Source organism: Natator depressus, chromosome 12 (genome assembly GCF_965152275.1).
Source record: "Natator depressus isolate rNatDep1 chromosome 12, rNatDep2.hap1, whole genome shotgun sequence".
Classification (NCBI taxonomy): Eukaryota; Metazoa; Chordata; order Testudines; family Cheloniidae; genus Natator; species Natator depressus.
In genome coordinates this window covers 5,557,223-5,584,960 of record NC_134245.1, presented here as the reverse complement: position 1 = coordinate 5,584,960, position 27,738 = coordinate 5,557,223, and the positions used below count along the sequence as shown (strand labels likewise).

The following is a 27,738-nucleotide window of genomic DNA, read 5'->3' as shown; positions in this document are numbered from 1 at the left end:
CAGTGGCCCTCCCCTGACTGCTTCCAGCAGTGTTACAACAGTATCTGGACTTCAGTATTTCTGGTCGGGGCTTTTGCTGTGAGTGCGTCCCAGAGCCTTGTTTGGGTGGAAGGAAAGGAACCAAACCTAGACCCTGCTGTTTTCACTGCCCTTTCATGCAGGAATTCCCTATCATGGGAACTGCCTGTAAAGGGTTCCCAGGGCAATGCAGCTCGTGAGCCGACTGGAACAGCATGTCCCTGTCCCCAAGGGTTAGCACTAGGAGACAGCAAGTGCCTGGGGTAGAATCCAAACCACGAACGCTGCGGGTGGAACTGCATTCCTGCCGCGCTCACATGAGAAACTGGCATCCGAGTTCCTGCAGCCGCCAGGAGGGCTTGGCCTCCCCAATAGGCTGGTCCATGTAATTCAGCCCCCTGAAGCAGGCATGGACATGGATGCTGACCTGCCTGCGATTTAGCTGTTAACACACTGCAGGGCTGCTAGCGAGGCTTGAGAAGGCACTCCTGGGAAGAACTGGGGGGGGGGGAAGGGGGCTTCCCCTGCTTACTCTGTGTCAGACGACTCCTGGGAGAGGGATGAGTTCCATGTTTAGTTACAGCCCACGGGCTGGGATGCGAACCTGGAGTCACGTACACCCCACCGTCTCCAGCACAACTCCCATAGTGACAGGAAGAGGTTTGCACAGAGATCGAGAGGCGAATATGGCCTTTATGTAGGAAGTAAATCTCTTCATTGGCATGTCTCTGCTCAGCACCTCATTGTCATATTCTGCATCAGTCAGTGAGAAATGCCTGGCTTAGGGTGACCCGCTATTTCTGTCCTCTCTTTCTCTTCGGCCCTCCTCCCCCTCTTGCCTTTCTCAGTTACACTCCCTCTGCCCTGGCTTTGTGTCTCAGCATTTCCTTTCATGCAGCAGCTCCCAATTTCCACCCCTCCCTTCTCCCCTGGGTTTCACTCCCAACCCCTTCTCCAGTCCCTTCTCCGCTAACTTGATCAGCAAAGAACTAATTAATGCGGACATTTAATAGGTCCTCTCCAGGCATGAGAGTTACCACCCTCGTGAGATGCTAGAGAGTTGTACCGCTGAGTCACTGATTCAGACAGACAGTACGGCTTTGGGTACGCTGGGTTCCCATTTGAATGAGTGTATTCATGCTTTCTGCATAACCAGGAAGGTTATGCCTTGTTAAGTGAAAGCTGAGATTCTGCAGAATCTGCATGTCGTGTGAGCAACACCAGTATTTCAGTGCGTCAGGTGACCATGGATTAGATACCCGATGTAGAGTGACGCCAACGCTACTTGGTTAATAGTAACGATCTTATAGCACATTGTAAAGCATTTGGGGATCCCCTAGGGATGCAAAGTGGCATATAAGCCACAATAAGAATCCAATCAGCGCCCAGTAGTGACGCAGCAGTATTGCCAGTCCCACGTAGTCACGGACCATTAGTCAGGCCTTAGAAATTATGAGATTGACTTAAAAGTCACAAGACCTTTAACAGTGATACATTTTGGGCTGCTTTCTTTAGCCTCTGGTTTTGAGCCTTTGAGTCGCTCTGGAGTCATATTTTCAAGCTTTTCTCTGCAAAGAGGAGGGCAAGGAACTTACTTGCATTTTTAAATGAAAACTGAGATTGTCGTGTCATCATCTGTAATCACTCCTGGAGCTGGGGCTTAATTAAAATAACAAATATTACAAGGATTGTGACAAAATGCCAGAGTTGGCAGCACTGCAGTTTAGGTTGGAACAAATCAGTTTGAACCGACTGGTGGAATTGAAGTTGGCAGAAGGCCCCATCATTTGCAGTGGAATTTGAGAAGTACCGGGGGCACACCCCAGAAGTGTTCAGATGTATAGTTTTACATCACTCTAGCGCTACATGAATGCATCAGTTGACAGGAGAGGAGAACAACAACTCTTGAATCTCCACCACCATGTCCTTCCACGCCCGCGTGATCCTTGGCATTACCTCCCCAGGTACTGACCCAGCCTGATTCCTTTCAGCGGAGGGAATGGCTGAGTCACAGCTTGCAGCCAGTGGCTGCTGTTGACAGGTTACCAGATGTGACTCCTAGCCCAGAGGGGAATGAGTGCTCCCCGTGTGCAGATATTGTTGGGGTCTGCCAGTTGGAACGTAGTCTCCAAAGAAGGGGATCAGTACTCATGAGTTCCAGCTCCTAGTCTTGTGCCCCATCCACTAGGCCATGCTTCTTCCCCTGCTCCTCCCCCACCCCCAGCTACGGGAAGCATGTTTTGGCAGAGGGCCCGTGATCCCAACTCTAGCTACATACTTCAGACAGAGTGGTGAAAAGAACAGCCATTGTTGGTAGAATCATAGAGAGAGAGGGCTGGATGAGGTCTTGAGAGGTCATCTCATCCAGCCTCCTGCGATGAAACAGGACCAAGTAAACTTAGATCATCCCCGACAGGTTTTTTCGACCTGTTCTTAAAAGCCTCCAATGACGAGGACTCCACAACCTCTCTTGGAAGCCTACCCCAGTGCTTAATTGCCCTCAGAGTTAGATGGTCTTTCCTAGTATCTAACCCTGGCTGCAAATTAAGCCGATTACTTCTTGTCCTACCTTCAGGGAACATGGAGAACAACTGATCACCATCCTCTTTGTAACAGTTCTTAACATACTGTTATTAGGTCCCCTTTCAGTCCTCTTTTCTCAAGACTAAACATGTCCAGTGTCTTTAACTTTTCCTCATAGGTTTGGTTACCTAAACCTTTTATCATTTTTGTTGCTCTCATCTGGACTCTCTCCACTTTGTCCACCTCTTATCTAAAGCACGATGCCCAGAATTGGACGCAGTACTCCAGCTGAGGCCTCACAGTGCCGCACAGAGCAAGACAGTGACTTCTCGTGTCTCACTCCTGTTTCATAGATACTAAGGTCAGAAGGGACCATTATGATCATCTAGTCCGACCTCCTGTACAACGCAGGCCACAGAATCTCACCCACCCACTCCTGCGAAAAACCTCTCACCTATGTCTGAGCTATTGAAGTCCTCAAATCGTGGTTTAAAGACTTCAAGGAGCAGAGAATCCTCCAGCGAGTGACCCGTGCCCCATGCTATAGAGGAAGGCGAAAAACCTCCAGGGCCTCTTCCAATCTGCCCTGGAGGAAAATTCCTTCCCGACCCCAAATATGGCGATCAACTAAACCCTGAGCATATGGGCAAGATTCACCAGCCAGATACCCAGGAAAGAATTTTCTGTAGTAACTCAGATCCCACCCCATCTAACATCCCATCACAGGCCATTGGGCCTATTTACCACGAATATTTAAAGATCAATTAATTGCCAAAATCATGTTATCCCATCATACCTTCTCCTCCATAAACTTATCAAGTTTAATCTTAAAGCCAGACAGGTCATTTGCCCCCACTGCTTTCCTTGGAAGGCTATTCCAAAACTTCACTCCTCTGATGATGAGAAATGTTCGTCTAATTTCAAGTCTAAACTTCCCAATGACCAGTTTATATCCATTTGTTCTTGTGTCCACATTGGTACTAAGCTTAAATAATTCCGCTCCCTCTCCGGTATTTATCCCTCTGATATATTTATAGAGAGCAATCATATCTCCCCTCAACCTTCTTTTGGTTAGGCTAAACAAGCCAAGCTCCTTGAGTCTCCTTTCATAAGACAGGTTTTCCATTCCTCAGATCATCCTAGTAGCCCTTCTCTGTACCTGTTCCAGTTTGAATTCATCCTTCTTAAACATGGGAGACCAGAACTGCACACAGTATTCCAGGTGAGGTCTCACCAGTGCCTTGTATAATGGTACTAAAACCTCCTTATCTCTACTGGAAATACCTCGCCTCATGCATCCCAAGACCACATTAGCTTTTTTCACGGCCCTATCACATTGGTGGTTCATAGTCATCCTATGATCAACCAATACTCCAAGGTCCTTCTCCTCCTCCGTTACTTCTAATTGATGCGTCCCCAGCTTATAACTAAAATTCTTGTTATTAATCCCTAAATGCCCTTACATTTCTCACTATTAAATTTCATCCTATTACTATTACTCCAGTTTACAAGGTCATCCAGATCCTCCTGTATGATATCCCGGTCCTTCTCTAAATTGGCAATACCTCCCAGCTTTGTATCATCCGCAAACTTTATTAGCACACTCCCACTTTTTGTGCCGAGGTCAGTAATAAAAAGATTAAATAAGATTGGTCCCAAAACCGATCCTTGAGGAACTCCACTGGTAACCTTCCTCCAGCCTGACAGTTCACCTTTCAGTAGGACCCGCTGTAGTCTCCCTGTTAACCAATTCCTTATTCACCTTTCACTGTTCGTATTGATCCCCATCTTTTCCAATTTAACTAATAACTCCCCATGTGGCACGGTATCAAACACCTTACTGAAATCTAGGTAAATTAGATCCACTGCGTTTCCTTTGTCTAAAAAAATCTGTTACTTTCTCAAAGAAGGAGATCAGGTTGGTTTGGCACGATCTACCTTTTGTAAAACCGTGTTGTATTTAGTCCCAATTACCATTGACTTCAATGTCCTTAACTACTATCTCCTTCAAAATTTTTTCCAAGACCTTGCATACTACAGATGTCAAACTAACAGGCCTGTAGTTACCCGGATCACGTTTTTTTCCCTTTCTTAAAAATAGGAACTATGTTAGCACTTCTCCAATCATATGGTACAACCCCTGAGTTTACAGATTCATTAAAAATTCTTGCTAATGGGCTTGCAATTTCATGTGCCAATTCCTTCTTGGATGAAGATTATCTGGGCCCCCCGATTTAGTCCCATTAAGCTGTTTGAGTTTTCCTTCTACCTCAGATATGGTAATATCTACCTCCATAGCCTCATTCCCATTTGTCACGCTACAATTATCCCTAAGATCCTCTTTAACCTTATTAAAGACTGAGGCAAAGTATTTGTTTAGATATTGGGCCATGCCTAGATTATCCTTGACCTCCACTCCATCCTCAGTGTTTAGCGGTCCCACTTCTTCTTTCTTTGTTTTCTTCTTATTTATATGGCTATAGAACCTTTTACTGTTGGTTTTAATTCCCTTTGCAAGGTCCAACTCTACTTGACTTTTAGCCTTTCTCACTTTATCTCTACGTGTTCTGACCTGAATAAGGTAGCTTTCCTTGCTGATCCCTCCCATCTTCCACTCCCTGTATGCTTTCTGCTTTTCCTTAATCATCTCTCTGAGATGCTTGCTCATCCAGCTTGGTCTACAACTCCTGCCTATGAATTTTTCTTCCTTTCTTGGGATGCAGGCTTCCGATAGCTTCTGCAGCTTTCACTTAAAGGAATCCCAGGCCTCCTCTGCATTTAGATCCATAAGTTAATACTCCTCAGAACAGAGGTGGGCAAACTATGGCCCGTGGGACCCTCCTGGCCAGGGAGGTTCACCCCTGGCCCCTCCCCCGCTGTCCCCCCTTCCCCGCAGCCTCACCTCGCCACCGGCACAATGCTCGGGGTGGGGGGCTGGGAACTCCTGGGGCAGTGCAGCTGCAGAGGCCAGCCTGACCCGGTCTCTGTGCTGCGGCATGGCCAAGGGAGCAGGGGGCCTGAATAGAGGGCAGGGGAGTTCGGGGTGGTGGTCAGGGGGCGGGGGTGTGGATAGGGGTCTGGCGGTCAGGGGGCGGGGAACAGGGGGGTTGGATGGGGCAGGGGTCGGGAGGGCGGATAGGAGGTGGGGGCCAGGCCACGACCCCTTCCCCTAACCAGCCCTCCATACAATTTCCAAAACCCGATGCAGCCCTCAGGCCAAAAAGTTTGCCCGCCCCTGCCTCAGAATGATGTTAGCCTTTTTTGTAACTGCATCATATTGTTGACTCGTTCAATTTGTGATCCACTCTGACTAAGGCTATAATTATGTCATGGCGGCCACGGAATCCGTGACTTCCATTGACCTCCATGTCATTTTCTGCCCTGGGGCTGGAGCTCCCAGCCAGTCTCACCCACTCAGCTCCCAGCCTGGTGGGGGGACTCCGCAGCTGCCCAGCCCTGGTGGGCAGCTGGGGGGATCCGGGAGCCCCAGCAGCAGTGAGTGCTGCTGAACCCACCTACCCCTTTTGCCAGGGATATTTTTAGTGAAAGTCAGAGACAGGTCACAGGCTTCTGTGAATGTTTGTTTATTGCCTGTAACCTGTTGTCATAGCTATAAAAGGAAGGGTAACCACCTTTCTTTATTCAGTGCTATAAAATCCCTCCTGGCCAGAGGCAAAACCCTTTCACTTGTAAAGGGTTAAGAAGCTAAGGTAACCTCGCTGGCACCTGACCCAAAATGACCAATGAGGGGACAAGATGCTTTCAAATCTGGAGGGGGGGAGGAACAAAGGGTTCTGTCTGTCCGTGTGATGCTTTTGCCGGGAACAGATCAGAAATGCAAGCCTTCCAACTCCTGTTAAGTTAGTAATTAATCTAGCTAGAAAATGCATTAGATTTTCTTTTGTTTAATGGCTGGTAAAATAAGCTGTGCAGGAGGGAATGTATATTCCTGTTTTTGTGTCTTTTTGTAACTTAAGGTTTTGCCGAGAGGGATTCTCTATGATTTGAATCTAATTACTCTGTAAGGTATTTACCATCCTGATTTTACAGAGGTGATTCTTTTACCTTTCCTTTAATTAAAATTCTTCTTTTAAGAACCTGATTGATTTTTCATTGTTATTAAGATCCCAGGGTTTGGGTCTGTGTTCACCTGTACCAACTGGTGAGGATTATTATCAAGCCTTCCCCAGGGATTGGGGGGATATTTTAGGGGAAGATGTCTCCAAGTGGTCTCTTTCCCTGTTCTTTGTTTAAAACGCTTGGTGGTGGCAGCATACAGTTCAAGGACAAGGCAAAGTTTGTACCTTGGGGAAGTTTTTAACCTCAGCTGGTAAGAATCAGCTTAGGGGCTCTTTCATGCAGGTCCCCAGATCTGTACCCTAGAGTTCAGAGTGGGGAGGGAACCTTGACACCTGTCCATGACTTACTAAAAATATCCATGATAAAAACTTAGTCTTAACTATGACCCTTAGATCCTTTTAAGCAGTACTACGACCCAGTTAGTTATTCCCTATTTTATTTTTCCTTCCTAAGTGTAGTACTTTGCACTTGTCTTTATTGACTTTCATCTTGGTTGGAACTGAGATGCAGCCACAGATTTGCCAGCCTTATGTAGGGTCATAATATAGATTAGTAGGTGTGAGGGACCAATGTGATCAACTAGTCTGACCTCCTGTATAGCACAGGCCAGAGAATGTCACCCAGTGTTCCTGCAACCAGTCCATAATGTGCAGCTGATCTAGGGTAGGTTATGTTCAGAGAAACATCCAGTCGTGATTGAAATATCGATGGAACCACTGAGGTAGCTTGTGTCTTTGCTCTTTTTGCCACACTGCCAATAGGAAGGAAGAAGGTGAGCATGACCAGGTCCCAAATAAGCATTTAGAGCAAATGTGCCAGGGCTAGCTCCATACTTAGACTCGCTCTGGCTAGGTTCTGGCGGTGTCTGCTGCCCACCACAGAGAACACCGCTGGAGGGCTCTTGGAGCATTTAAAGAGATACCTACCTCATTCCTGTATATTACTGGCTAGAAAAGATGCATTAAAACTGTCTGCTTTTTTAACGGGACCAGTGAACTGGGTTGGCAAGTCCTTCTCATAGTGATGACACTAACAAAGAATCAAACAGATGTGATTTGGCTTGTGACTTGGCATAGCAAGCTATCAAGGCCAGTAAGGCCCTGCCTTCCAAAGGCCCAGCGTGAGGGCATGTAGCTGGATCTGTGGCATGTGGGGCTGGGCTTGCAGAGGGTCCGCTCCCTGATGTCACTGCAGAGTGAACCTTCCAGACCACGAGAAGGAGCTGTGATGTGGGATTTCCTGTCCGAAAAGAGCCGGGATTCCAGGTTACACCCAATCCCTGCAGGCTCCCCTGTTACCCATGGATTGATTTCGGTGTGTCAGCTGAAATGGATGTTTGCCAATGGTTACTGGTTGAAATCAAATGCTGCCGAGCCTACCTGTGTGTGCCGGAGCCAGAGCCCAGTGGGCTCTGCCTCCTGCTTCCCCTCGGTCGCCTGACGGTATCCCAGAAGGAAGTGACTTGTATGTCACGATGTGGGGAGCTGGGGTTGAACACTCCCCTTTCTATGGAGGGTGCTTTGCCCACCCCAGCAAGGGTCTCTGTGACACGCCCTGACCCCAGAGCAAGAGTTCCGGTCACACACACACCGATACAGAATTCAGAACACAGGAGTGAGATAAGAAGCTGGGCCGAGGGTGAAGATGGTTCCAGCTGCGTGAGGTGGGCTGTGGGAGTCGGAGGCAGAGGCAGCGTCTGGGCAAGCAGCTCTAATCCTAGGCTGAACTGGCCGGGAGCTGCCCTTTTCCCTGGCACTGTTCAGTAACGGAGCCTCCTTACGGTGGCTTTTCTGACTCTCAGACTTTCCTCCACAGGGCTGAGATCGCCAGTCCCTGCTTGGCACTCTCCCCATTGCCCTGCTGGAAGGGGGCATCCTCTCTTGGGGGGGGGGGTCTTACCGCTGTCCACTGCAGAGCCTACCTGGCTTGAGGCCAGGGCCATGTGCCCGATCCCCTGGAGTGGTTGCATTGTGACTCAGGAATGGCTGACCCTGTCAGGGTTGTGGTCCCCTGCTTGGAGCCCTTTATTTTGGGTTGTGAATACTGCACAGCCTGGAGGCTGTGGTTTTCATGACTGGCAGGAAGCGGCCAGGCAGCGATGAGTCAGCGTGCCGGCTTTGTCAGGATCATGGTGGTGGGTGAGTCACCAGTGCCTGTGTGTACTGAGGGTGTGTCCAAATGTCCCTTTGCCATGAGTCCAGGCTGCAGCTGGCTGCATCTCTAGGGTGTGCGTTGGAGGGATGGGTCGGGGAGAACTGCTAGCACCTAGTCGCTATTTTAGGTGCTGGCATGGTGTCCTCTTCTCTCATCTCACCCCCACTGATGAATTGTCCCTCCCCCACTGCTCCCCTCTATAGGTTGTCTTTATTCCCCGCCCCCTTTCCTTGGGGACTCCTTTTGGGCCTCTTTCCTCACCTGTTCAGTCAGTGGGCTCTGTAGCTCCTTGCTCAAGTGCTGTAGAGATGAGGGTACCAGTGCATATCACCCAGCTGCCAGCACAGGACTGTGATCTAGCAACGGAAGCAGTGACTCTGAAATAGATCAGGGGGAAGGGTAGATAATCAGCTGAACGTGAGCTCCCCATGGGATGCTGTGAGCAAAAGAGATAATGTGATCCTGGGGTGCATCAACAGGGGAATGGTGAGTAGGAGCAGAGAGGTGATTTTACCTCTGTATTCGGTGCTGGTGCCACCACTGCTGGAATCCTGTGCCCAGTTCTGGGGTCCACAATTCAAGACAAATGCTGATAAACTGAAGGGGGTTCAAAGAAGAGCCACAAGAATGATAAAAGGATTAGAAAACCTGCCTTATAGTGATAGACTCAAGGAGCTCAATCGATGTAGTTTAACAAAGCGAAGGTTAAGGGGTAACTTGATCCCAGTCTGAGTTCCTACGTGGGGAACAAATAGTTAATAATGGGCTCTTCAGTCTAGCAGAGAAAGGTCTAACACGATCCAATGGCTGGGTGTTGAATCTAGACAAATTCAGACGGGAAATAGGGCGTAAGTTTTTAACCGCGAGGGCAATTAACTATTGGAACAATTTACCAAGGGCTGTGGTGGATTCTCCATCACTGACCATTTTTAAATCAGGACTGGCTGTTTTTCTAAAGCATCTGCTCTAGGAATGATTTCGGGGCAGGTCTCTGGCTTGTGCTGTACAGGAGGTCAGACTAGATGGTCACAGTGGTCCCTTCTGGCCTTGGAATCTCTGAATCTGGTGAGGGGAAGAGAGGACAGGAATGTGGAGAAGTGGCCTGTGGAACCCCAGCCCCCGAGCCTGGGGGATGGGACGGGACTGAATGCTATTGCTGAGAGGACGCAGAACAGGAGTTTCTGGACTCGTGGGTGACTTGCACTCTGGCCCCCTAGAGCTGAACTAAAGTGCCTCAGTTAAATCTTCAGCGAGCCATTCCCAAGGCACCTCACGGCCGTGCAAACCCCACAAAAGGGGATGGCAGCAGCTGGGTGTGAGGGAATGGCTAGGAAGTTGCATGGTTGAGAGGCAGGGGGAGGTGGTCTGGGAGTCAGGACTCCTGGGTTCTACTCTTATAGCCCTGCTGCTGACTGGCTATTTGTCCTGTACAAGTGTACAGTGGCAGTATAGTTATTGGGGTGCCTAACACTGACCCTGCTCCCCACAACCTCACTATGCATTCCTCCCTCCCATTAGCAAGCACCATCACTGATCTATGGGGGGCCCTTGTGTTTGCAGCTGGCGGACTGTACGCTGCAGGTCTCACCATCTGGACAGTACCTGGATCTTGATCTGTCCCTGCTGGAGCAGAAAGATGAGCTGGAAGGCTTCTACGAGGAGATCAGGTGAGTTGCTGGAGTCGCAGATATACCTGTCAGAACCGAGTCAGTGGGACATGAATCGCTGTTTCCACTTGGGAGACTGCCCAGCCAGACGACATGACCCTGCTTCCCCCACCTTTGCCTTCTCCAGATGTCCCCATGTGCTCTGCTCCTGTAAAACACACGGAATGAGACTCTGGTGCAGGTCCCTCTTCTGCCTGCTCACCAGGCTGGAGCAGACAGGTGAGGGGCCTGCGGGAGAGCAAGAATGCCTGGAATTGGGGCTGGGGCTTGTAGAGTCACTTGGAGGATTGACTCCTTTGCCAGCTACTTCCTGGATGTTAAACAGAGCCCGTGGGCCGAGAGCCTGGTGACAGACCAGTTTTGGTCAAACTCTAGGGCAGTCTTTGGGGAGTGAGGGACCTTGGACTTGAGGTGCCGCAGCAGAGCTGTGGGGAGAGATCAGGCCTGGAAAGCAGGAGCAGCTGCAGATCAGGACGGAAGTACACTCACAGAGGTGAGTGGAGGCCACAGGACAGTGCACTAAAGAACTGCCCCTTCCCCTCCCCCTGTAACTGCATCGATTTGGTTTCCTGAGGGTGGCTGTGATGATCGTTAGGGGAGTGGAGGTGCTAGGGCTGGAGCTCTGGTGCTGAGTGTGGAGGCAGGCTGATGCCCATTGGTTGGCGTCGGTCTGGGCCTTGCTGACTTGCAGGGGCTGCAAGCAGGCCCTGGCTGCCCACGAGTGAGGCTATTGGTGACATTCGCAGTGACTTACCTGCATTCCTCTCATTCCAGCAAAGGGAGGCGGCCAACTCTGATCCTGCGCACGCAGCTCTCCGTCCGAGTCCATGCCATCCTCGGTGAGTCCCTGATAGCCAAGGGCTCTGGGCCCAGCCCCTTCTGTATTCCCCAGGGCCTTTGCCCTTAACTGGCCCAAGGCCACTCGAGCCAGGAGCACTGTGACATGGGGCTGTGTGGGGCTTGGCTAATCTGGCCCGTGGGTCAATTGCTGAGTGCTCCTGGGGGCTGGCTCCTGACTCCCTTTCCCATGAACCTCTGAGCTCCAATGTTCTCTCTGGCTTCATCTCTGTCTGCCATGTCTGGGTTTTCCCGCCCCTGTCACTGCCACGGCTAGAGATGAGGAACTGGGCGAGGGGGGGCAGACTCTGAGGTGGCATGGAGCATTCTCTCTCAGATGCTTGGCTGGCTGGTTCCTGCTTGCATGCTCAGCGTCTAGCTGGTTGCTACCACATCGGGGGTCAGGAAGGAATTTCCCCGGGTCAGATTGGGAGTGACCTGGGGAGGTTTCGCCTTCCCCTGTGGCGTGGGGTGTGGGTCACTTGCCAGGATCATCTGGGACATCTCACTTCATCCTTTCCCTGCCATGGCAGGGGCCTCAGGCACCTAGGTTCTTCCTGTTCTCTCCTTGTGGCACGTAATAACCTGGTCTCCTGTGGGCTGTGATACTTGGGGGGTTGCTGGGTTCAGTGCGTGGGTGCTGGTGGCCTGTGCTGTATAGGAGATCAGACTGGAAGACCTGGCCTTAAATTCTGACTCGGGTCAATGTTCCTCACGTGGCTCTTGGGGCTGAAGGGGTTAATTGTTTTCAGCACGAAGAGCCCAAGTACAGTGTTTTTGCCTGTGATACTGAAAACATGCCGCTACAAATATTTCGGGTCGCTTAGGCAAGCTCTAAATATAGACTTGGAAAGTACAAACAACTGTCTCCTGTGGCCAAGTACCCCGACAGAGGGTCAGGCATCCAGTGCTGGGAACTAGCATGGCTCCTCAGAACTGGGAGTCTCCCCGTTCCTGAGCTTGGTGGGGGGATAACAAATATCGCACAGGGGGTGCTGTGTTAGCGAGACCTAGAGCGGCCGCCCCTTTGCTGCAGCCTGGGGCTCTCCTGCTAGCAGCCCAAGGGGACATGGAGTGTGCTGCTCACTCTGCATGGGTCCAGCTACTAAAATGCAGTCAGTCCTTTCCTTGCATCGCTCTTCCACGTGGCCAACTGCTGCAGCTGCCCCGGGATGCAATGTGGGAGGGCAGGTAGGCCTGCACTGGGAAGACTTGAGCCCCTGCTCTAACCTGCTGTTCTGTGCAATAGGAGCCCAGGTGATAACCGCTGAGTAGGTTACCAAGGAGCTCTGTCAGCCTCGACCAGCCTTTCCCAAATGGCGGGTCCCAATCCATCGGTGGATCCCGGAAGGGTTGAGTGGGGTTGCACGTACCCTGAAGGCGCTTTTGCTTCCCCTGAGGAGTCTTCACCTGGACAGCGGGCCCAGGCCTGGGAAGGTGGAGCATCCCCCTCTGTCTTTGTGCCTGTAGTGTCTACCCTCTCCCGTCTGAGGTCAGGGCTCTGCTGTCTGTTGGGGCTTCCTAGGCTCTGGCCAGGTTAGGGTCTGCTCTGCTTTGTGTCTCTGGTGCTCTGACATTCCAGCAGCTGGAGGGGGCAAAGGTCACCTGAACTGCAAGTTAACCAAAAGTCCTAATCAGCGTTCCTGAAATCTTCTCGGAAGGCTGCTGCTTGCCTCGTTAGAGCTTCTGCCCAAGCCGCCTCGGGATGCTGTAGAGATCAGCTGCATTATGCTTTAATAAGTACTTGTTAGACAGCAGGAATCAAGAGGAAACCAGCTGCATAGCTATAAAACCCCCAGCTGCATACACTATGCTGCAGGATATCAGTCCGACACCATGTCATGGGTGCATTGAAACAGCAGCATTCGCAAGTCAGCTCTGACAGCGATCAAGTGCAGGATTCCAATCTGCGCTGGGCAGAGGCATTCATCTTGGCCAAACCAAACACGTGAGCTGCACTGCTCTGGTGCAGCCATCCCTGTGGTCAGCGAGAGAGCAGTGTTAGCTAGAACCCTTGCTCCCTCCAGCCACAGTTTGCAGAGGAACCTTCAGAGTCAGGGCATCAGAATCTTCCTTTCTTTAGCTGGACTTGTGACCTAGATGTGTCAGGCATGCAATGTGCAAATCAGGCTGCTTACAGAGCAAAAACGAGGCTTCCTGCTGTCTTTGCACACAGACTTGCTGCAGGCTGGCTGCTGGAGCCTGCTGCAGGCAGACGGTGCGTGGCTGCTGTAGGGTTCCTAAACTACTTTCGGACACTGATTCATTTGCCCTCTCTTGCCCTCTTCCTGACTCGCCTTTGAAGTCTGCAGCACATCCGCTGTAATCCGATTGTTGATGAAACTTTATTTACCTGGATACATTGTGGTGTGTTTGTTGCTCTTTGGGGGAGACCTGTGACATGCAAACTATCTCCCAGACCTACCAGATGGGCTCTGGCGGAGACACCATTGAATTGGCCTTCTCTGGCTGCTGCTAGCAATGGTTATTTGCGTGGTGTCTGCAGCAGGCTTGGTGCTGCCGGCACAGGAAGTCGCGTTCATTTTTCCTGTCCCTGACACATGCGGAAGGATGTGCCTCCTTCACGTTCCTGCAGAAAGATGAGATTTGCCCACAGCTCTAACCCAGCAGGCCTGGTGAGAGAACATGCTAACTCTTGGATTAGTGGGGGTCCCCCTAAATTTGGTAAACTTTTATTTTGCCAGCTTGGGCAGTGGCATGACCTGACTGTCTTCTCGGTGTCTCCAGACCTTTGTCCCTGGCATCTGCCTTGCTTCCAAGTTTTCCATTAGATCAGCAGGCATGGCATGGCCCCCACCTCCTCAGACTGCTGGGGAATGCAGCATTTCCATTAGCTCCTGGTTGCTGGGCAGTCAGCTGTGAGGCAGGCCCTCGCCCCATAAGCTTTCTTCAGCCTCTTTTTATTCCCTGAGGTTGTGCTTGTCGAGTCACCATGTTTGCTGCACGGCTGGAGCCCCTCCATAGAAGGGTGCCATTGCCTTTAATGGTACTCGGCCCCTCTGAGCTAGCAGCAGACCCCTCGGCTGTCACTGGCATGTGGCTGTGGCCCCATTCATTTAAATAAGAGCTTTCTGGCAGGGGCTAGCTTCAGACCTAAAAATTAGTAAGGAAGCCCCCACAGAGAAAGGATGGAGTCCTGGCACAAAATAAAAATGGATTCTCTATTAAGAGGCTGTTAGGTGACTGGCAGCTGCTCAGAGCTGGGGGATTTGGAGTGGGCAGGTCCGAGGTCGCTGTTGGGTGCAGGCTTCGCTGCTCGTTGGCGGGGATGGGGATGGGTGAAGTTTGCTGCTAGCCCTACGCTGTTTGCTTACAGTAGCAGGGACTTAGCTGCCCTGGTGGCCCGTGGTGAAATAAAGCTGTTCCCCCCAGAAAGACCAAGGTTACCGATCCGTGGGTAGCGCCGTCCCCTCCGACTGAACCCTGACCTACGCAGGACACGGCAGGCTGCCTGCCATATGCAAGCCCGCAGGGTGACCCTCCCTCCTATCCCCATACCCAGGGGTGTGGGAGGGGATGGGGGAGCGTGTGGACACGGGCCCTGCAGAACCTCTCGCTCAGCCCCCTCTGACTCCACCCATGTCAAGCCCAAGCAGGCCTAGCCGTCTGGTAGTTGCTGCTTCAAGATGATGCAGTGAGCCGTAGCTGACAAAAGCTTATGCTCAGATAAACTGGTTAGTCTCTAAGGTGCCACAAGTCCTCCTTTTCTTTTTGCGAATACAGACTAACAGGGCTGCTACTCTGAAAGATGATGTATGTAAACCCCGCCCAGCTCTCTAGCCCCTCTTACGCCCTGCTGGGTATGTGACGGAAGCAGGCCTGGCTCTGGGGGGAGGGGAGGAGGAAAGGCTGGTTCTCAGTGTCAACAGATTTGGGCTGTTTTCTGTTCCCCTTTATTGCTCCCTCTGTGCTGATTGAACTCCTCCTGTGGCCCAGGGCAGTGCTGCTCCCCTGTCCCTGGAGGCCCCTGCAAGTTGAGCCCTTTTGTGCACAGGGTGTGGTCAGGGCTGTCCTTAGGGTTTATAAAAAGGAGGACTTGTGGCACCTTAGAGAGGTGCATACTGATGAAGTAAGCTGTAGCTCAGGAAAGCTTATGCTCAAATAAATTGGTTAGTCTCTAAGGTGCCACAAGTCCTCCTTTTCTTTTTGCGGATACAGACTAACACGGCTGCTACTCTGAAACTTAGGGTTTATGGGGCCCTGTGCAGTATTATGAAACGGGTGCCCCTATGCCCGGTGGCAGCCCAGGCTTGCATGCGTATTTTAGATAAGGGTGGACTTTTGAAGGATTTATTTAAAAAACGATATGTCTGAAGATCCAAGCATTTAAGGCTAAAGATGAATACTCAGATTGTGCATCTACAAATCTGTGCAAGGATTTTTTAGAGATGTGATTTTTATCATCTTCACCAACACACTAATCAAATATTTTTAAAGCAAATATTTAACTAAGGTCCTGTAGGCTAACATGTTCTGAGTAAATATGACAGTAATGCACAACTGGTTTTGTCAGTAACTTCAGACAGTATATACCTGGGGGTTGGCAAATTCCTGTTAAATGGCTTCATTACCACTTGAATGGCTCTCAATGGTTTCAATGTAACAGCCATGTTAGTCTGTATTCGCAAAAAGAAAAGGAGGACTTGTGGCACCTTAGAGACTAACCAATTTATTTGAGCATGAGCTTTCGTGAGCTACAGCTCACTTCATCGGATGCATACTGTGGAAACTGCAGAAGACATTATATACACACAGAGACCATGAACCAATACCTCCTCCCACCCCACTCTCCTGCTGGTAATAGCTTATCTAAAGTGATCATCAAGTTGGGCCATTTCCAGCACAAATCCAGGTTTTCTCACCCTCCGCCCCCCCCCCCCCCCCACACACACAAACTCACTCTCCTGCTGGTAGTAGCCCATCCAAAGTGACCACTCTCTTCACAATGCGTATGATAATCAAGGTGGGCCATTTCCTGCACAAATCCAGGTTCTCTCACCCCCCTGGTTTTTGGAGGGGGGTGAGAGAACCTGGATTTGTGCAGGAAATGGCCCACCTTGATTATCATACGCATTGTGAAGAGAGTGGTCACTTTGGATGGGCTACTACCAGCAGGAGAGTGAGTTTGTGTGTGTGTGGGGGGGGGGGGGGGGCGGAGGGTGAGAAAACCTGGATTTGTGCTGGAAATGGCCCAACTTGATGATCACTTTAGATAAGCTATTACCAGCAGGAGAGTGGGGTGGGAGGAGGTATTGGTTCATGGTCTCTGTGTGTATATAATGTCTTCTGCAGTTTCCACAGTATGCATCCGATGAAGTGAGCTGTAGCTCACGAAAGCTCATGCTCAAATAAATTGGTTAGTCTCTAAGGTGCCACAAGTCCTCCTTTTCTTTTTGCGAATGGTTTCAATGTTGTGCTAATTGGTCTGGCAGGCTGGAACGCTTTTTCCCTTTTAAGTACTAGATCCCCTCCGGAGGAAGACTCGGGAGGCTGCAGCAGGCAGCTATGGTGCGAGCCTGCAGGAAGGGTCAGAACAGGGATAGGAAAAGGTGGACGGGTGGACACTAAGACCCAGGGGTGCCCCAAATGCTGCGTATGCCTAAGGACGGCCCTGGGTGTGGTGCAGGGGGGAGATAGATGCTTTCTGCCAATGCATGTTACCTTGGACATACCTATCTGCCATCACCTGACCCAACCCCCAGTGTGTCCAGAACTAGCCGGGGTTCCTCCCACTCTGACTGACTCCAGGGAGGAGACATTTCACCTAGGTCCCTAGTTTGTCTCACAGCTGTGTAATGACAGCAGCGGGTCTCAGAGGGAGAAGGGGCCAGGGGTGGGAAAGTCGCCTCTTGGGGGTGAGAATCAGAGGACTCTTGCTCAGGAAGGGCTATCCGGGGCGCTCTCTTGCAGGGACTCTAGAAGAACGGGGTGAAGGGGAGTGCTCCTTCCTCTTGGAGTGTAGAAAGCACTGTCCAGGGACTTGCTCCATAGGACATGCAGATCTGCATCTGTTGTTCCTGTGTTCTGATCTCCATAAGACATTGAGCCTTGTGCCACTGATCTGTCCCTCTGGGAGCTAAGAGGGATAATCAGATCTCATGCTGCAGGACATCAGCTGATTGTGCCAAGGGTCAGGAAGAAATCTGCCCCATGTACAGAACTATACAGCTTGCCAGGTGCGGCAGGAGAGGTTTTCACCTTTCTTGGACACATCAGTCGCTGATCGCTCTTGGAGGTGGGATAGTGGACCAAACGGAGCAGTGTCTGACATGATATGGCGGATCCGGTGCTGCCTGGATTTACGTGTCTGCACTTTCCACCTGTGTCCCGCAACAATGACATGGACCCTCTATGTTGAGAGCAGACTAGTGATTGATTTTCTGCAGTGCCTTCCATCTGCGGGAGTGGGCAAAGTGCTTTGCCCAGCAGACTGTGCCGGCAAAGCGCTTGTGCTGGGCAGGCTGGCCCCTGGCACAGCCCGAGACACTAAGCCCTGACGTGCGGTCAGTCGGGATTCTGCCATTGTGTCCCAGGAGTGTCACCTTTCACCTGGATGGAAAGAGCCTCCAAGTCTGTCCTAGGAATGGCCCTCGGACTGCCCCAGGGGGAAGCCAGTGGGGGCGAGCTACCTTGGGCTGCTGGCCAGGGGAGAGAAAGAGGCCATGCTTCTCATCGGAGTTCCTGTTTCTTCTCTGCGTAGGAAGCCAGGGGAGATATTTATAGCCTTGTTATGCAAAAAGAAAAAAAGAAAACAGGAAATTGGCAAGTTCCAGATAACCCGCCATTGCCGGGCTGTAGCTGCTCCCTGGCTGCCAGGAACGTGTCTGCTTCCCCCAGACCCCAAGGCTGACAGCAGGCCCTGGGGGCCACAGGCTCCTCTTAGTGCTCGGGGGAGGAGCCACAGCAGGGGCTGCCTGCAGCCAGGGGCTCCAGGAGCTTAGCTGGGCCTTCCCAAACAGAGCAAACTCGCCTGAGGGCTGAGACTGAGCAGGGACCTTTCAGCCCCAGGAGACTTTTCCACACTTACTCCAGGTGAAAGTGGCAGATGAGACTGGAGAGAGGTAGCTCTTGTCTTAGCACCCCTGCAGTTCCCTGGTTGGGAGCTGAGGGGGAGGATGTGCACTGCTATGGGGCAGATGGGGCAATATGTCGCTCAAGTGCAGCTTGCGGCTGGGGGAAGGATCTTGGACTCTGCCTTAGAGCCCTGCGCAGGACTATTGTTTTTAATCCCACTCCCGGGTTGTTTCTTGCATTTTTATGTCTCTCCCACCTGCAAAAATCTTAGATCCCTCAAGAGAGAGAGATTCCCCCCATGCGACTAAAGAAAAGTCCATTAACATATTACAGGGGTGGCCAAACTGTGGCTCGCGAGCCGGATGCGGCCCTTTTACAGTTAAGGTGCAGAGCCCCCTATTCTCCCCCCCGCATTCTCCACCTAGCGGACTGAGGGGGAGGCTCAGGGCTTCTGCTCTGAAGCTGGGTGGTGGGGCTAGGGGCTTCTGCCAGAGACAACCAGTGCCTGCTGAGAGTGGTGGGTACAATTTAAAGGTTTGCCCCCGCTCCCAACAGCTTGATTCACCCCCCCCCCCCCAGCACCCTCCCATTACCCGCAGCGGCCGTGCAAGGAGGAGACCTAGCGACACCGTGTGACTGAGTAGGACCAGCAAACCTTGGCAAAAATCTGGAGGGGGCACGTGACCCCACATGCCCCTCTGCCATGTGTCATCTTCGGCTTCTGCCCCGTGGCTTTAGGCCTGCAGGGAGCTAAAGCCCCGAGCCCTGGCTGGCACCTCCCATGGGGCTGAAGCCTCGAGACCCCCCTCCCCGCGTGGCTGAAGTCCCGAGCCCTGGCAGGCACCTCCCATGGGGCTGAGGTCCCAAGCCACGGCAGGCGTGCCCCAGCTCTTGAACTTCTGAAGATTGCCATATGCAGCTCGGGCGGTCAGTAACTTTGGCCACCCCTGACATATTGTCAATATAAACAGAATTCAGACACGATTTTTACCACGAAAAGAGTAAAACAAATCTTGCTTTACACGATGTTAAAAAAATACTTCAACTCCTGTTATAATAGACATCAAATCTCTTAAATTTCATCAAATCTCGCTTAAATTTAAGTATTAAAACCTTTATTTAAAAGAAAAGGAAAGAAAAACGTGCTTTACGTCGCTGCAATTCTGTGTATGACAAACTGCTGCTGTGTATTTCCCACCGAATGTCAAAACAGATTGCACCACCATTGTGCCTTCACGGTACAGGTGTTTTTAAAGGTTATGCTCATTAAGTTTCAGAGTAGCAGCTGTGTTGGTCCGTATTCGCAAAAAGAGAAGGAGGACGTGTTAGTCTCTAAGGTGCCACAAGTCCTCCTGTTCTTTTTGCGAATCATTACGTTGTTTAAAAATGTTGTAAACTGCGTAAGCATCGCTTTTAAAACTCTGAACATACCTTTCCAGTTAGTTGTCTGTCAGGGTTATTACTGCTTTTTGGGAAACGTTTAATGGAAAAACTGCTCACAGCCTAGGGTTTTGATAGTTTGAGCCTCTTTTTAAAATTTATTTCTAAGTGATTAAATTAAACTGCAGGTGTACTGGAGTGGAGTCTGTGGGGCTGGGGCCCAGGGAGTGGGTACAGGGAACACAGGGCTCGGGGGAGGTGGTGGCTCTGGAGCTTATGGGGACAATTCAGTTCTTAGGTGGTTGTGATGTGGGGTGTTTTCTGGCTGCGGGCCCTTGCCAGGGGGAGAGCACAGCGTAGCTTCTCCTTGCACACCCTCTCAGCTGGGGGGTGGAGGGCACTGTTTGCACAAGCCACTCTGTAAGCTGTCGGGGGGGGGCACCGTCAGACTCCTCAGCAGGAGTGCGGTGTCTGCATCAGTCTCCTCAAAGCATCCACTGCAGCTGGCAGGCTCAGGAAGTGCTTGTTAGCCCTGGTTTTCCGATTGGGTCATTTCCTACGTACGGTGTCTAGCTCTGTCCTGCTGCCCTGGGCTGGCACTTAGCTCATCCCGTTCGTGTCTGGCTGCCCCCGGGAGCAGGGTGGGTGGTCTCGTGCTGGTGCTTGGCCTGAGTGTGTGTCGTTCTGCAGGGGTTCTCGCATGGCAGGTGCTACCCTGACTCCAGAGGGCTGCAGCCTACACAGAGCAGAGCACCTCCCTTACCGGGGCGTGGGAAATGGACCAGCTCAGGGAGTGGGACACAGGCCTTGCACTGTGGGACGGAGAATGGGATCCGGAGCCTTCCACTGGCAGGAACTGGTTCCAAGCCGGCCCCAGCTGGGTCACTTGAAGGTTCTTGAGCCCTGTGCTAACGGGAGGCCTGCGATGCCCTGGGCGCGCCCCTCCTGGTGCGAATGGCACTGCCTAGGGTTCAGACTCGGCACAAACCCGCTGGGCCGGGAGATGAGGGGTTACCACAGCATGCAGACCTCAGCAGGGAGAGGCTAAGGAACCTGGCCCCATCTCCTCCCCACCTCCTCCCTGCCGCAGCACCCTGGGGCCCAGCCGGTGGGCTTCTCTTGCCACCACCCCGGGGGGAGGAGATGGGTGCATGGGACCCCTTGGGAGTCACTGAGGGGCGCCTGCCTGTGCTGGGGGGGGCCTCTGAGTTCTGCAAACAGGAGGAGCCGGCCGTTGCGGTAGGTGGCAGGCGCCGGGGTAGGCCAGGAAGCAGGGCTGTCCTGCTGGGCAGAGCCGGGCAGCCTCCCAGCTGGAGCCCTTGAAGCCACATTGCAGCACGGGTGCCCCTCGGCCCCTGGCTGGTTCAGTCCCGGGCATAGCGGCCTCTGGCCTGCACGTAATAAGTATGGGCAGCCAGCTTCGCAGGCGCAGTGCCCCAGCCCATCTGTGTCACACCCCTTCCTTGCGGGCTGGTTGTCTCCAGCTTTGATCCCTGCCCCAAGGTGAAAGTCACGTCAATGGCACCAGCCGCCCTCCGTCCCCTCTCAAAGGGAGAGAGAGCCCTGGCTGGGCGTGGGGCCTGGCCAGCGTGTGCTCTCCCCCTCTGCTCCGGCTGCAGCAGGGAGGGTTCGTGGTTTTCCCCATTGCTGGGGGATGCTCCAGCGTCCGTGTCCCCACCCCCCGTAATGCAGCAGCTGCGTCTCCTTCCTTTCCAGAGAAGCTGTACAACTCTCAGGGGCCGGAGCTGAGGCGCTCCCTCTTCTCCCTCAAGCAGCTCTTTCAGGTACGTTCCCCGAGCCCCACTGTGGGGCACCCTCCCACCCCGCAGCCCAGTGACCTCAGGCCCTGTGGGCCTGTGCCCAGGGCCATGTGTGGTGCAGGGCTCCACGGGGGCAGCTGGTCATTCTGGGGCAGCATGGGGGGCCTGTGGCATTAGGAGATGCTGGGGGATCCCATCAGACAAGCCCCCCAGCTGCTGGTTTGGGTGATAAATGCCCCCATGTATCCTGCCTTTCCGAATGCCCGATTCCTGGTGTCCCCAATTCCACACCGAGGGCGCTGCAGGGCATAGTGCCTGGGGAGTGGGGGCTCTGGCAGTATGGGTTTGTTAACCCAGCCCCTGCCCCGAGGGTGGCTGCAGATTTGGGCTGGTGCCTTGAACCCCACCTGTCAATGCCTGCAGCACCCCACTGTCCCACTGCTTCTCACCCAGCAGTAACCAGTGGGGTACAGCGTAGGCACCGCCAGCACTGGTCCCGTCTCCCTCCACCCACAGGGTATAGCTAAGCTCCCTTGTTTTCCGTTTTAAGTCGATTTTTACTGAAAAATTCCCACATTTTACAAAAAGTCGTATTCATTTTTTTCTGATTTTCACCCTACTTTTGTATCATTCAAATGTATAAAAAATAACTTGTTTTATTAGGAAAATACACATCTTATTAAATGTATTGTATTACGATAATACATTAGTCTGTGTGTATATGCAAAGCTGCCTGGTGAAGGAAGGCTCAGTATTAGTCTAGAAGATACACACAATAAACAAACAGGCAAGTTCTGAAGTGCATGTGCGTCTGTATGTACTGATGAATCTCATGCCCACCACGTACACATTTCAAGCTGTTAGCAGATAATGGTTTAAAGATTTGACATGCTAAAATGGGAAGAAAACAGAAATCTGTATCAGAACATGGTTCAGAAGACAAGGAAGTATTAGAAAATAAAAAACAAAACAAAAACAGGAGAAAAGGGTGACGTTGAGTGTATGCGCTGCAAATGGTGTGGCTCAATGTCTAAATGTAAATATTTATAGGCTAATAGTTCTAAGTCTACACCAGTAAACTGTTTATTCAGAGCAAAAGTTTTATTTAGGGATTAGAGATATTGTTTTCTTAAACTCCGAGGTGGCACTGTGTTCTGAGTTCGGTCTTCGTTCTGCAGCAAACCACATTGATGAATGGAATTCAAAGCATTCATCTGCTGAATACTTTTTTCCGGTCTTTCTGTCTACCAAAATAAACCCTGATATTTACCCAGAAAAACGAATAGGTTTTTTTGCACTGTTATTCACCTGATTTTGTAAATTCCCAAGAAAAATTAAATAAAATAAAAACTGAGAACATAGGGCCCTAGGTGCAACACAGCCACAGCCGGCATTGGCCCCTTGTCGGAGCACACCACCCCTAGCTGTCGGGTATGGGCAGCCCTTGGGCTCTCCTTCTCTATCAGTCTTGCCCTGTCTGCTCCATCCCTGCCTTAGTGGGGGGTGCGACTAGGGCCTGTTTGAGCCTCCTGTCCCCCGGAGCCGTGATTGTGGGGTCTGGACCCCTGCGGGCGGATCAGTGTGATCTCTGGTTTGTGCTGCAGGAGGATAAAGACCTGGTGCCAGAGTTCGTGAACTTGGAGGGGCTGACATGCCTAATCAAAGTGGGGGCCGAGGCCGACCAGAACTACATCCTGCGAGGTTGGTGACAGGACTGGCCCTCTGGCCTGCCCCCCGGGAGGGCCCAGATCCACTCGCCTGCCTATCTGGAGCCCTCTGGTTTGGAGGGAGGGGAGGTTTTGGGCCTTGAGCCCCCAGTGGCCCAGAGACACACACACTGGGTGTGGGAGTCCCAGCTGGAGAGGGAGGACTGCTCGGGGGAGGTGGCAGGCATTGTAAGCTCTGTCCCTCTCTGAGCCGCGCCTCTGCACCAGGCCCTGCCTGTGGGTGAGCTCTGACCAGGAGCTGTGCGAGACAGCCCCCTGCGCCGCGTGGCAAGGCGGGTGCTGAGCCCTGCTGAGCCTTGCCTCCTACTGCTTGTGACCGGGGTCCTAGTGGGGGCCAGCTGTGGTCACTCAGTTAGGGTGAATGGAATGGGACAGACAATCCCCAAAAAGCTGGTGGATATTCCAATACTTAGATTACCAAGCCAGCATTAAACAGCTTCTTTATTACCTCACTGGTTACTCAGAAGTCCAAACAACACAGTTCTCTTAAAGTGATCCAGCCTCAGGCCTCCATCCAGGTACCCACATCAAATATGATGATTTCTGAAAATCTTATTTCATCGTATAAAAGAAAAGGGTCTACCAATCCCGAAGGATCGAACACATCGCCTTCCAGTTTACTGAATGTTTCAGATCTTACCCAAATACACGCTCCAGACAATTCTTATTAACTACACTAAAATTTATTAAAACACGGAAGAGAGAGAGTATGGTTAAAAGATCAATATACATACAGACTTGAGCTCAATTCATTGAGGATCAGATTCATAGCAGAGATGGTGAGCTTCGCAGTTGCAAAGAGTTCCTCTAGAATTCAGTTCATAGGTTACAATCCAATGTCTAAATCTCATATTCAGGGCGTAACAGTATAACTGGGACTTCAGTCTTGCGACGCAGACTTCCCTGATGAAGTCTAAGCAGATCTGAGATGAGAGAATCAGGACCTTAGGATCTTTTATACAATTTCATGTCCCCTTTGGCAAGTTCAGAGTTCCTCGAGGAACAAAATTAGGATGACACAGGACATTTCAAAGAGAGATGAATACCGAGATACCTGTGTTTACAATTCAGTTAAATGCTAGGATCTTCTTTTGATCTCTGAATTATCAGAATACAATATAGACAGGGACTGTTGATTACATTGTCCACCCTACTCATACACATGTAAATACCCAAAAACACAAACCTGATCTCCTCACTGTCTTTTGAGGGTTATTTGTTTTGCAGGATGTTTACCCCTTTCTAGCCATGTGTCACACTGCTCTTTCCCTCACAGCGCTGAGCCAGATCATGCTGTTTGTGGACGGGATGTTGGGCGTGATCGCGCACAACGAGACCGTACAGTGGCTCTACACGCTCTGCGGAAGCATGGTGAGTGACACCGAGAGCACACCCCGCGATTGCTGCCTACTCCCAGCCTCCACTCCCTCTGCTTTATTGCAGCTGGGATTTGTCCGGGGGAGGGCTTTCCGTGCACTGGCCTTGCACTTTCCATGAGGAGCGTGCTAGGGGGTGGGGCTGCTGAGTGCTTTTGCACTCCCTGCCCTGAATCCTCTCCGCGTGGGTAACCTGCCTGCTCGCTCACCCCCAGTGCCAGGCCTGTGCCTCACTCCCTGTCCAGCTGGGCTCTGCACACGCTCGCTGAGGGCAGGTTAAGCAGTGCTCTGCCCCAGGCCATGTTTGGTGGCTTATTATCTAGATACCTGTAGAGCTCAGACCTTGTGCTGTGGGGGCTGTGTGCACATGTATTCCAGGGCAGTCCTCCTTTGAGCGATGGTCCCTAGGTGTGTTCCACATGTGGGCACGCGTGCGCCATGCACCTGAGTCCGGCATTTCTTCAAAGCAGTGTCCATAGACTCGCCTCGTGCTCCCGACCGACGGTACAAGAGGCAGTGCAGGTCGACACCTCTCCAGTTCCTTCTTACTGCCGCAGGGCCTGAGTCCCAGGATTCAAGAACTGCGTCTCCTGCCCTCGCTCCTTCTCCATCAGCGATGAGCATCACTGGTGCCTGTGCTGTCTGGATGAGGCACGTATCTCTGCCAAGTGTAGGATCTGTAAATCCTTCCTGCCCAGAACTGGAGGCCTAAGAGCTCCGACTGAAGAAGCTCCTGATGGAGGAGGCTATGCGGCCCCGCGGTGACCCGGGCGTCATTGTCGGTACCAGCTCATCTATGCAAAGACCATCTGGCTATGTCAGACAAACCGGGCCCTTCAGGGACTTCTACTGGAACTCCTTGGATTCCGGGTCCTATGGAGACCTCTGTAACGTCGGAGGATATCTTCCTCCCCTACCTGCAGTCTCCACTCCTGGCCCAAAGCAGGAAGGCTTCTACTAGACACTGCTACCTGGCTAAATGGTGGCCGTTTTAGCGTCCCCATCAGCATGCGCTTGATACTGTGGACACTCGATTTATCCATGGCAGGAAGGTTGTGGGGACAAGCCATATCCTCACCAAGGGTTTCTAAGTCAGTTTCAGAATGCATCTTAGAATGCTACAACATATCAAAGTTTCCCCCTCCTGGGTGTATCACACCTTGCTCCGTGAGGGCATAAGCTGCCTCCCCAGCATCCTTATTGGACGTCTGCAGGGTGGCGACGTGGATTTCAGTCTACACTTTCACTTCGCGCTGTGTTCAAACTGTCAGCAAGAGCAGAGGCTGCAGCTTCCTCGCACCCTCCTCCGGTCTGAGTCCTGCTTGACAGTCACCCGCATGTGCAATACACCTAGAGACCAGCCCTCGAACTAGTAGTGTTGGTTACTTACTGTAACTGGAGCTTCTTTGAGCAGTGTGGTCCCTATCTGTATTCCACCCCTGCACTCCGTCCCCTCTGCTTTGCATCCGGCCGGAGCAGCATCGACCTGCCCTGCCTCTTACACCCTGGGTTGGGAGCGCGAGGAGAATTACTGCACACGTGTGGGTCAATGGCCATGGCTTTGAAGACGTTCCGGACTCGGGTGCGTGGCACTCGCGTACCCACATGTGGGATACCGATAGGGACCCCATGTCTCGAAGAACCTCCAGTTACAGCCAGTAACTTCCATTACCCCACTTGGCGTGTTTGAAGACGTGCCCAGGAGGGCTCGCTGGCACTCGGTGCGTTTCCTACCTGCCTAAAGGGATCCTGGTAAAGGGGGTCCCTTTGGGGGCCTTTCTCATTGAACCAGAAGCTGTAGAGCTGCCCGCATGTCCTGCTGTGAGTGGAGTTTGACACTTCAGGGACAAAATGTGCCTAGCCGCAGGCAGACGTGGGCTGTGAACAAGGTGGCCTCCCCCAGTGCACTGGGCGGAGCTGCCTGGCCTGACAGAGACGCGGCAAGGACTAGAAGTGCAAGCTCGGTCTGGGGGCTGCCTCTGCTTCGGCCAGCACCAGCCCTCAGAGTCTGTTCTCTGTGCAGCACAGCTTGCTGGCTGAAGTGTGGCCCTGATCCTGACCAGGAGTGGCCCGTCCGGCACCAAGAGCATTGTGTGCTAGGACCTGACCTCTCCCCTCTGCACTGAGGACCAGGGCAGCTGCTGTGAGCTCCTCACACCCCACCCCTTTAATACGCCCCTCTGCCTCCCCAGTACCGCCTGGTGGTGAAAACGGCGCTGAAGCTGCTGCTGGTGTTTGTGGAGTATACGGAGTCCAATGCCCAGCTCCTCATCCAGGCTGTCAACACGGTGGAACAGGCTAGAGGTGAGCACGGCAACCCCCCCGGTGCCTGGGGGAAGCTGGCTGGCAGGTTGTGAGCTGCAGTGCGCAAACACTCGGGATTGAAATAGGGGTGCCCTGGATGGGTCCCCTCATCGGGTCCCCCCGCAGGCCCCCCTTTCACAGTAACAGCACACACTCACGTCAGACTCAGTCGCACTCAGGCCCTGCACACTGCCCGGGTCAGCACTGGGGGCCATGCTGGGCGCACAGGGCATTGCTGGTAACTGAACCCTCGTGCTCCTGAGGCAGGGATTTGGGTGCATGCGATTCAAAAGGCTCGGCTATAAACGTCCCATCGTGCTGCACGCCAGCTGAGCTGGTAGAGGAGCCCAGGGCACCCCCAGGAGCCCCAGCTGGCCGCACGGCGCTCCAATGTTCTGGAGGCTCAGCAGCAGCTCTGTGCTTCAGATGGTAACTTGCTGCCCTCCCACCGTGCCCTCCCCGTCCTCAGCCCGGTCTGCTGCCCTGTCTCAGGGTGCTCTCTGCTAATGCCCCGGCCTGCGAGCTCCCCATCCAGCCTGAGCCTTGGCATGCCCGGGGGCTGGGTTGTTCATTGAGAAGATAGCTGCCACGGGACAGGAAACCTGCCACCTTAACTCTCCAGCCTCCTGCCTGCATGCCATGAGAGCCGTCTGTTCCCGGGGCACGCCACTTTCTCCAGCAACGCGCACCCATGCTGCTGCTGCAGCTGGCCCCCGCCCTGGCGAGCCGTGCCCAGGGTCTGGGTAGGACTGTGAGCCCCAAGGAGAGCGGGATGGTCCTGTGGGAGGGAAGAGATTAAAGTGCCGCCCAGTCGCATCCTGCAGAGGGTGACTGGCCAGGGATGCCCCAGGCTAGGGGCAGTGTCTCAGGCTGGAAA

General features: G+C 52.4%; 1 protein-coding gene across 2 annotated transcripts in view; it reads left to right on the top strand.

Moving 5' to 3' along the window:
* Nucleotides 1-27,738, top strand: part of FHOD1 (formin homology 2 domain containing 1) — a 62,872-nt gene that overhangs the window by 11,853 nt on the left and 23,281 nt on the right. The window contains exons 2-7 of one of the 2 annotated variants that reach the window (XM_074968417.1): nucleotides 10,336-10,442; nucleotides 11,217-11,281; nucleotides 21,411-21,478; nucleotides 23,059-23,155; nucleotides 24,458-24,552; nucleotides 26,750-26,861. In XM_074968417.1, the coding sequence (XP_074824518.1) occupies nucleotides 10,336-10,442; nucleotides 11,217-11,281; nucleotides 21,411-21,478; nucleotides 23,059-23,155; nucleotides 24,458-24,552; nucleotides 26,750-26,861 (544 nt within the window). Of the gene's footprint in view, nucleotides 1-10,335; nucleotides 10,443-11,216; nucleotides 11,282-21,410; nucleotides 21,479-23,058; nucleotides 23,156-24,457; nucleotides 24,553-26,749; nucleotides 26,862-27,738 lie in introns of those variants that run through there. The other variant, XM_074968418.1, reaches the window with a different exon arrangement.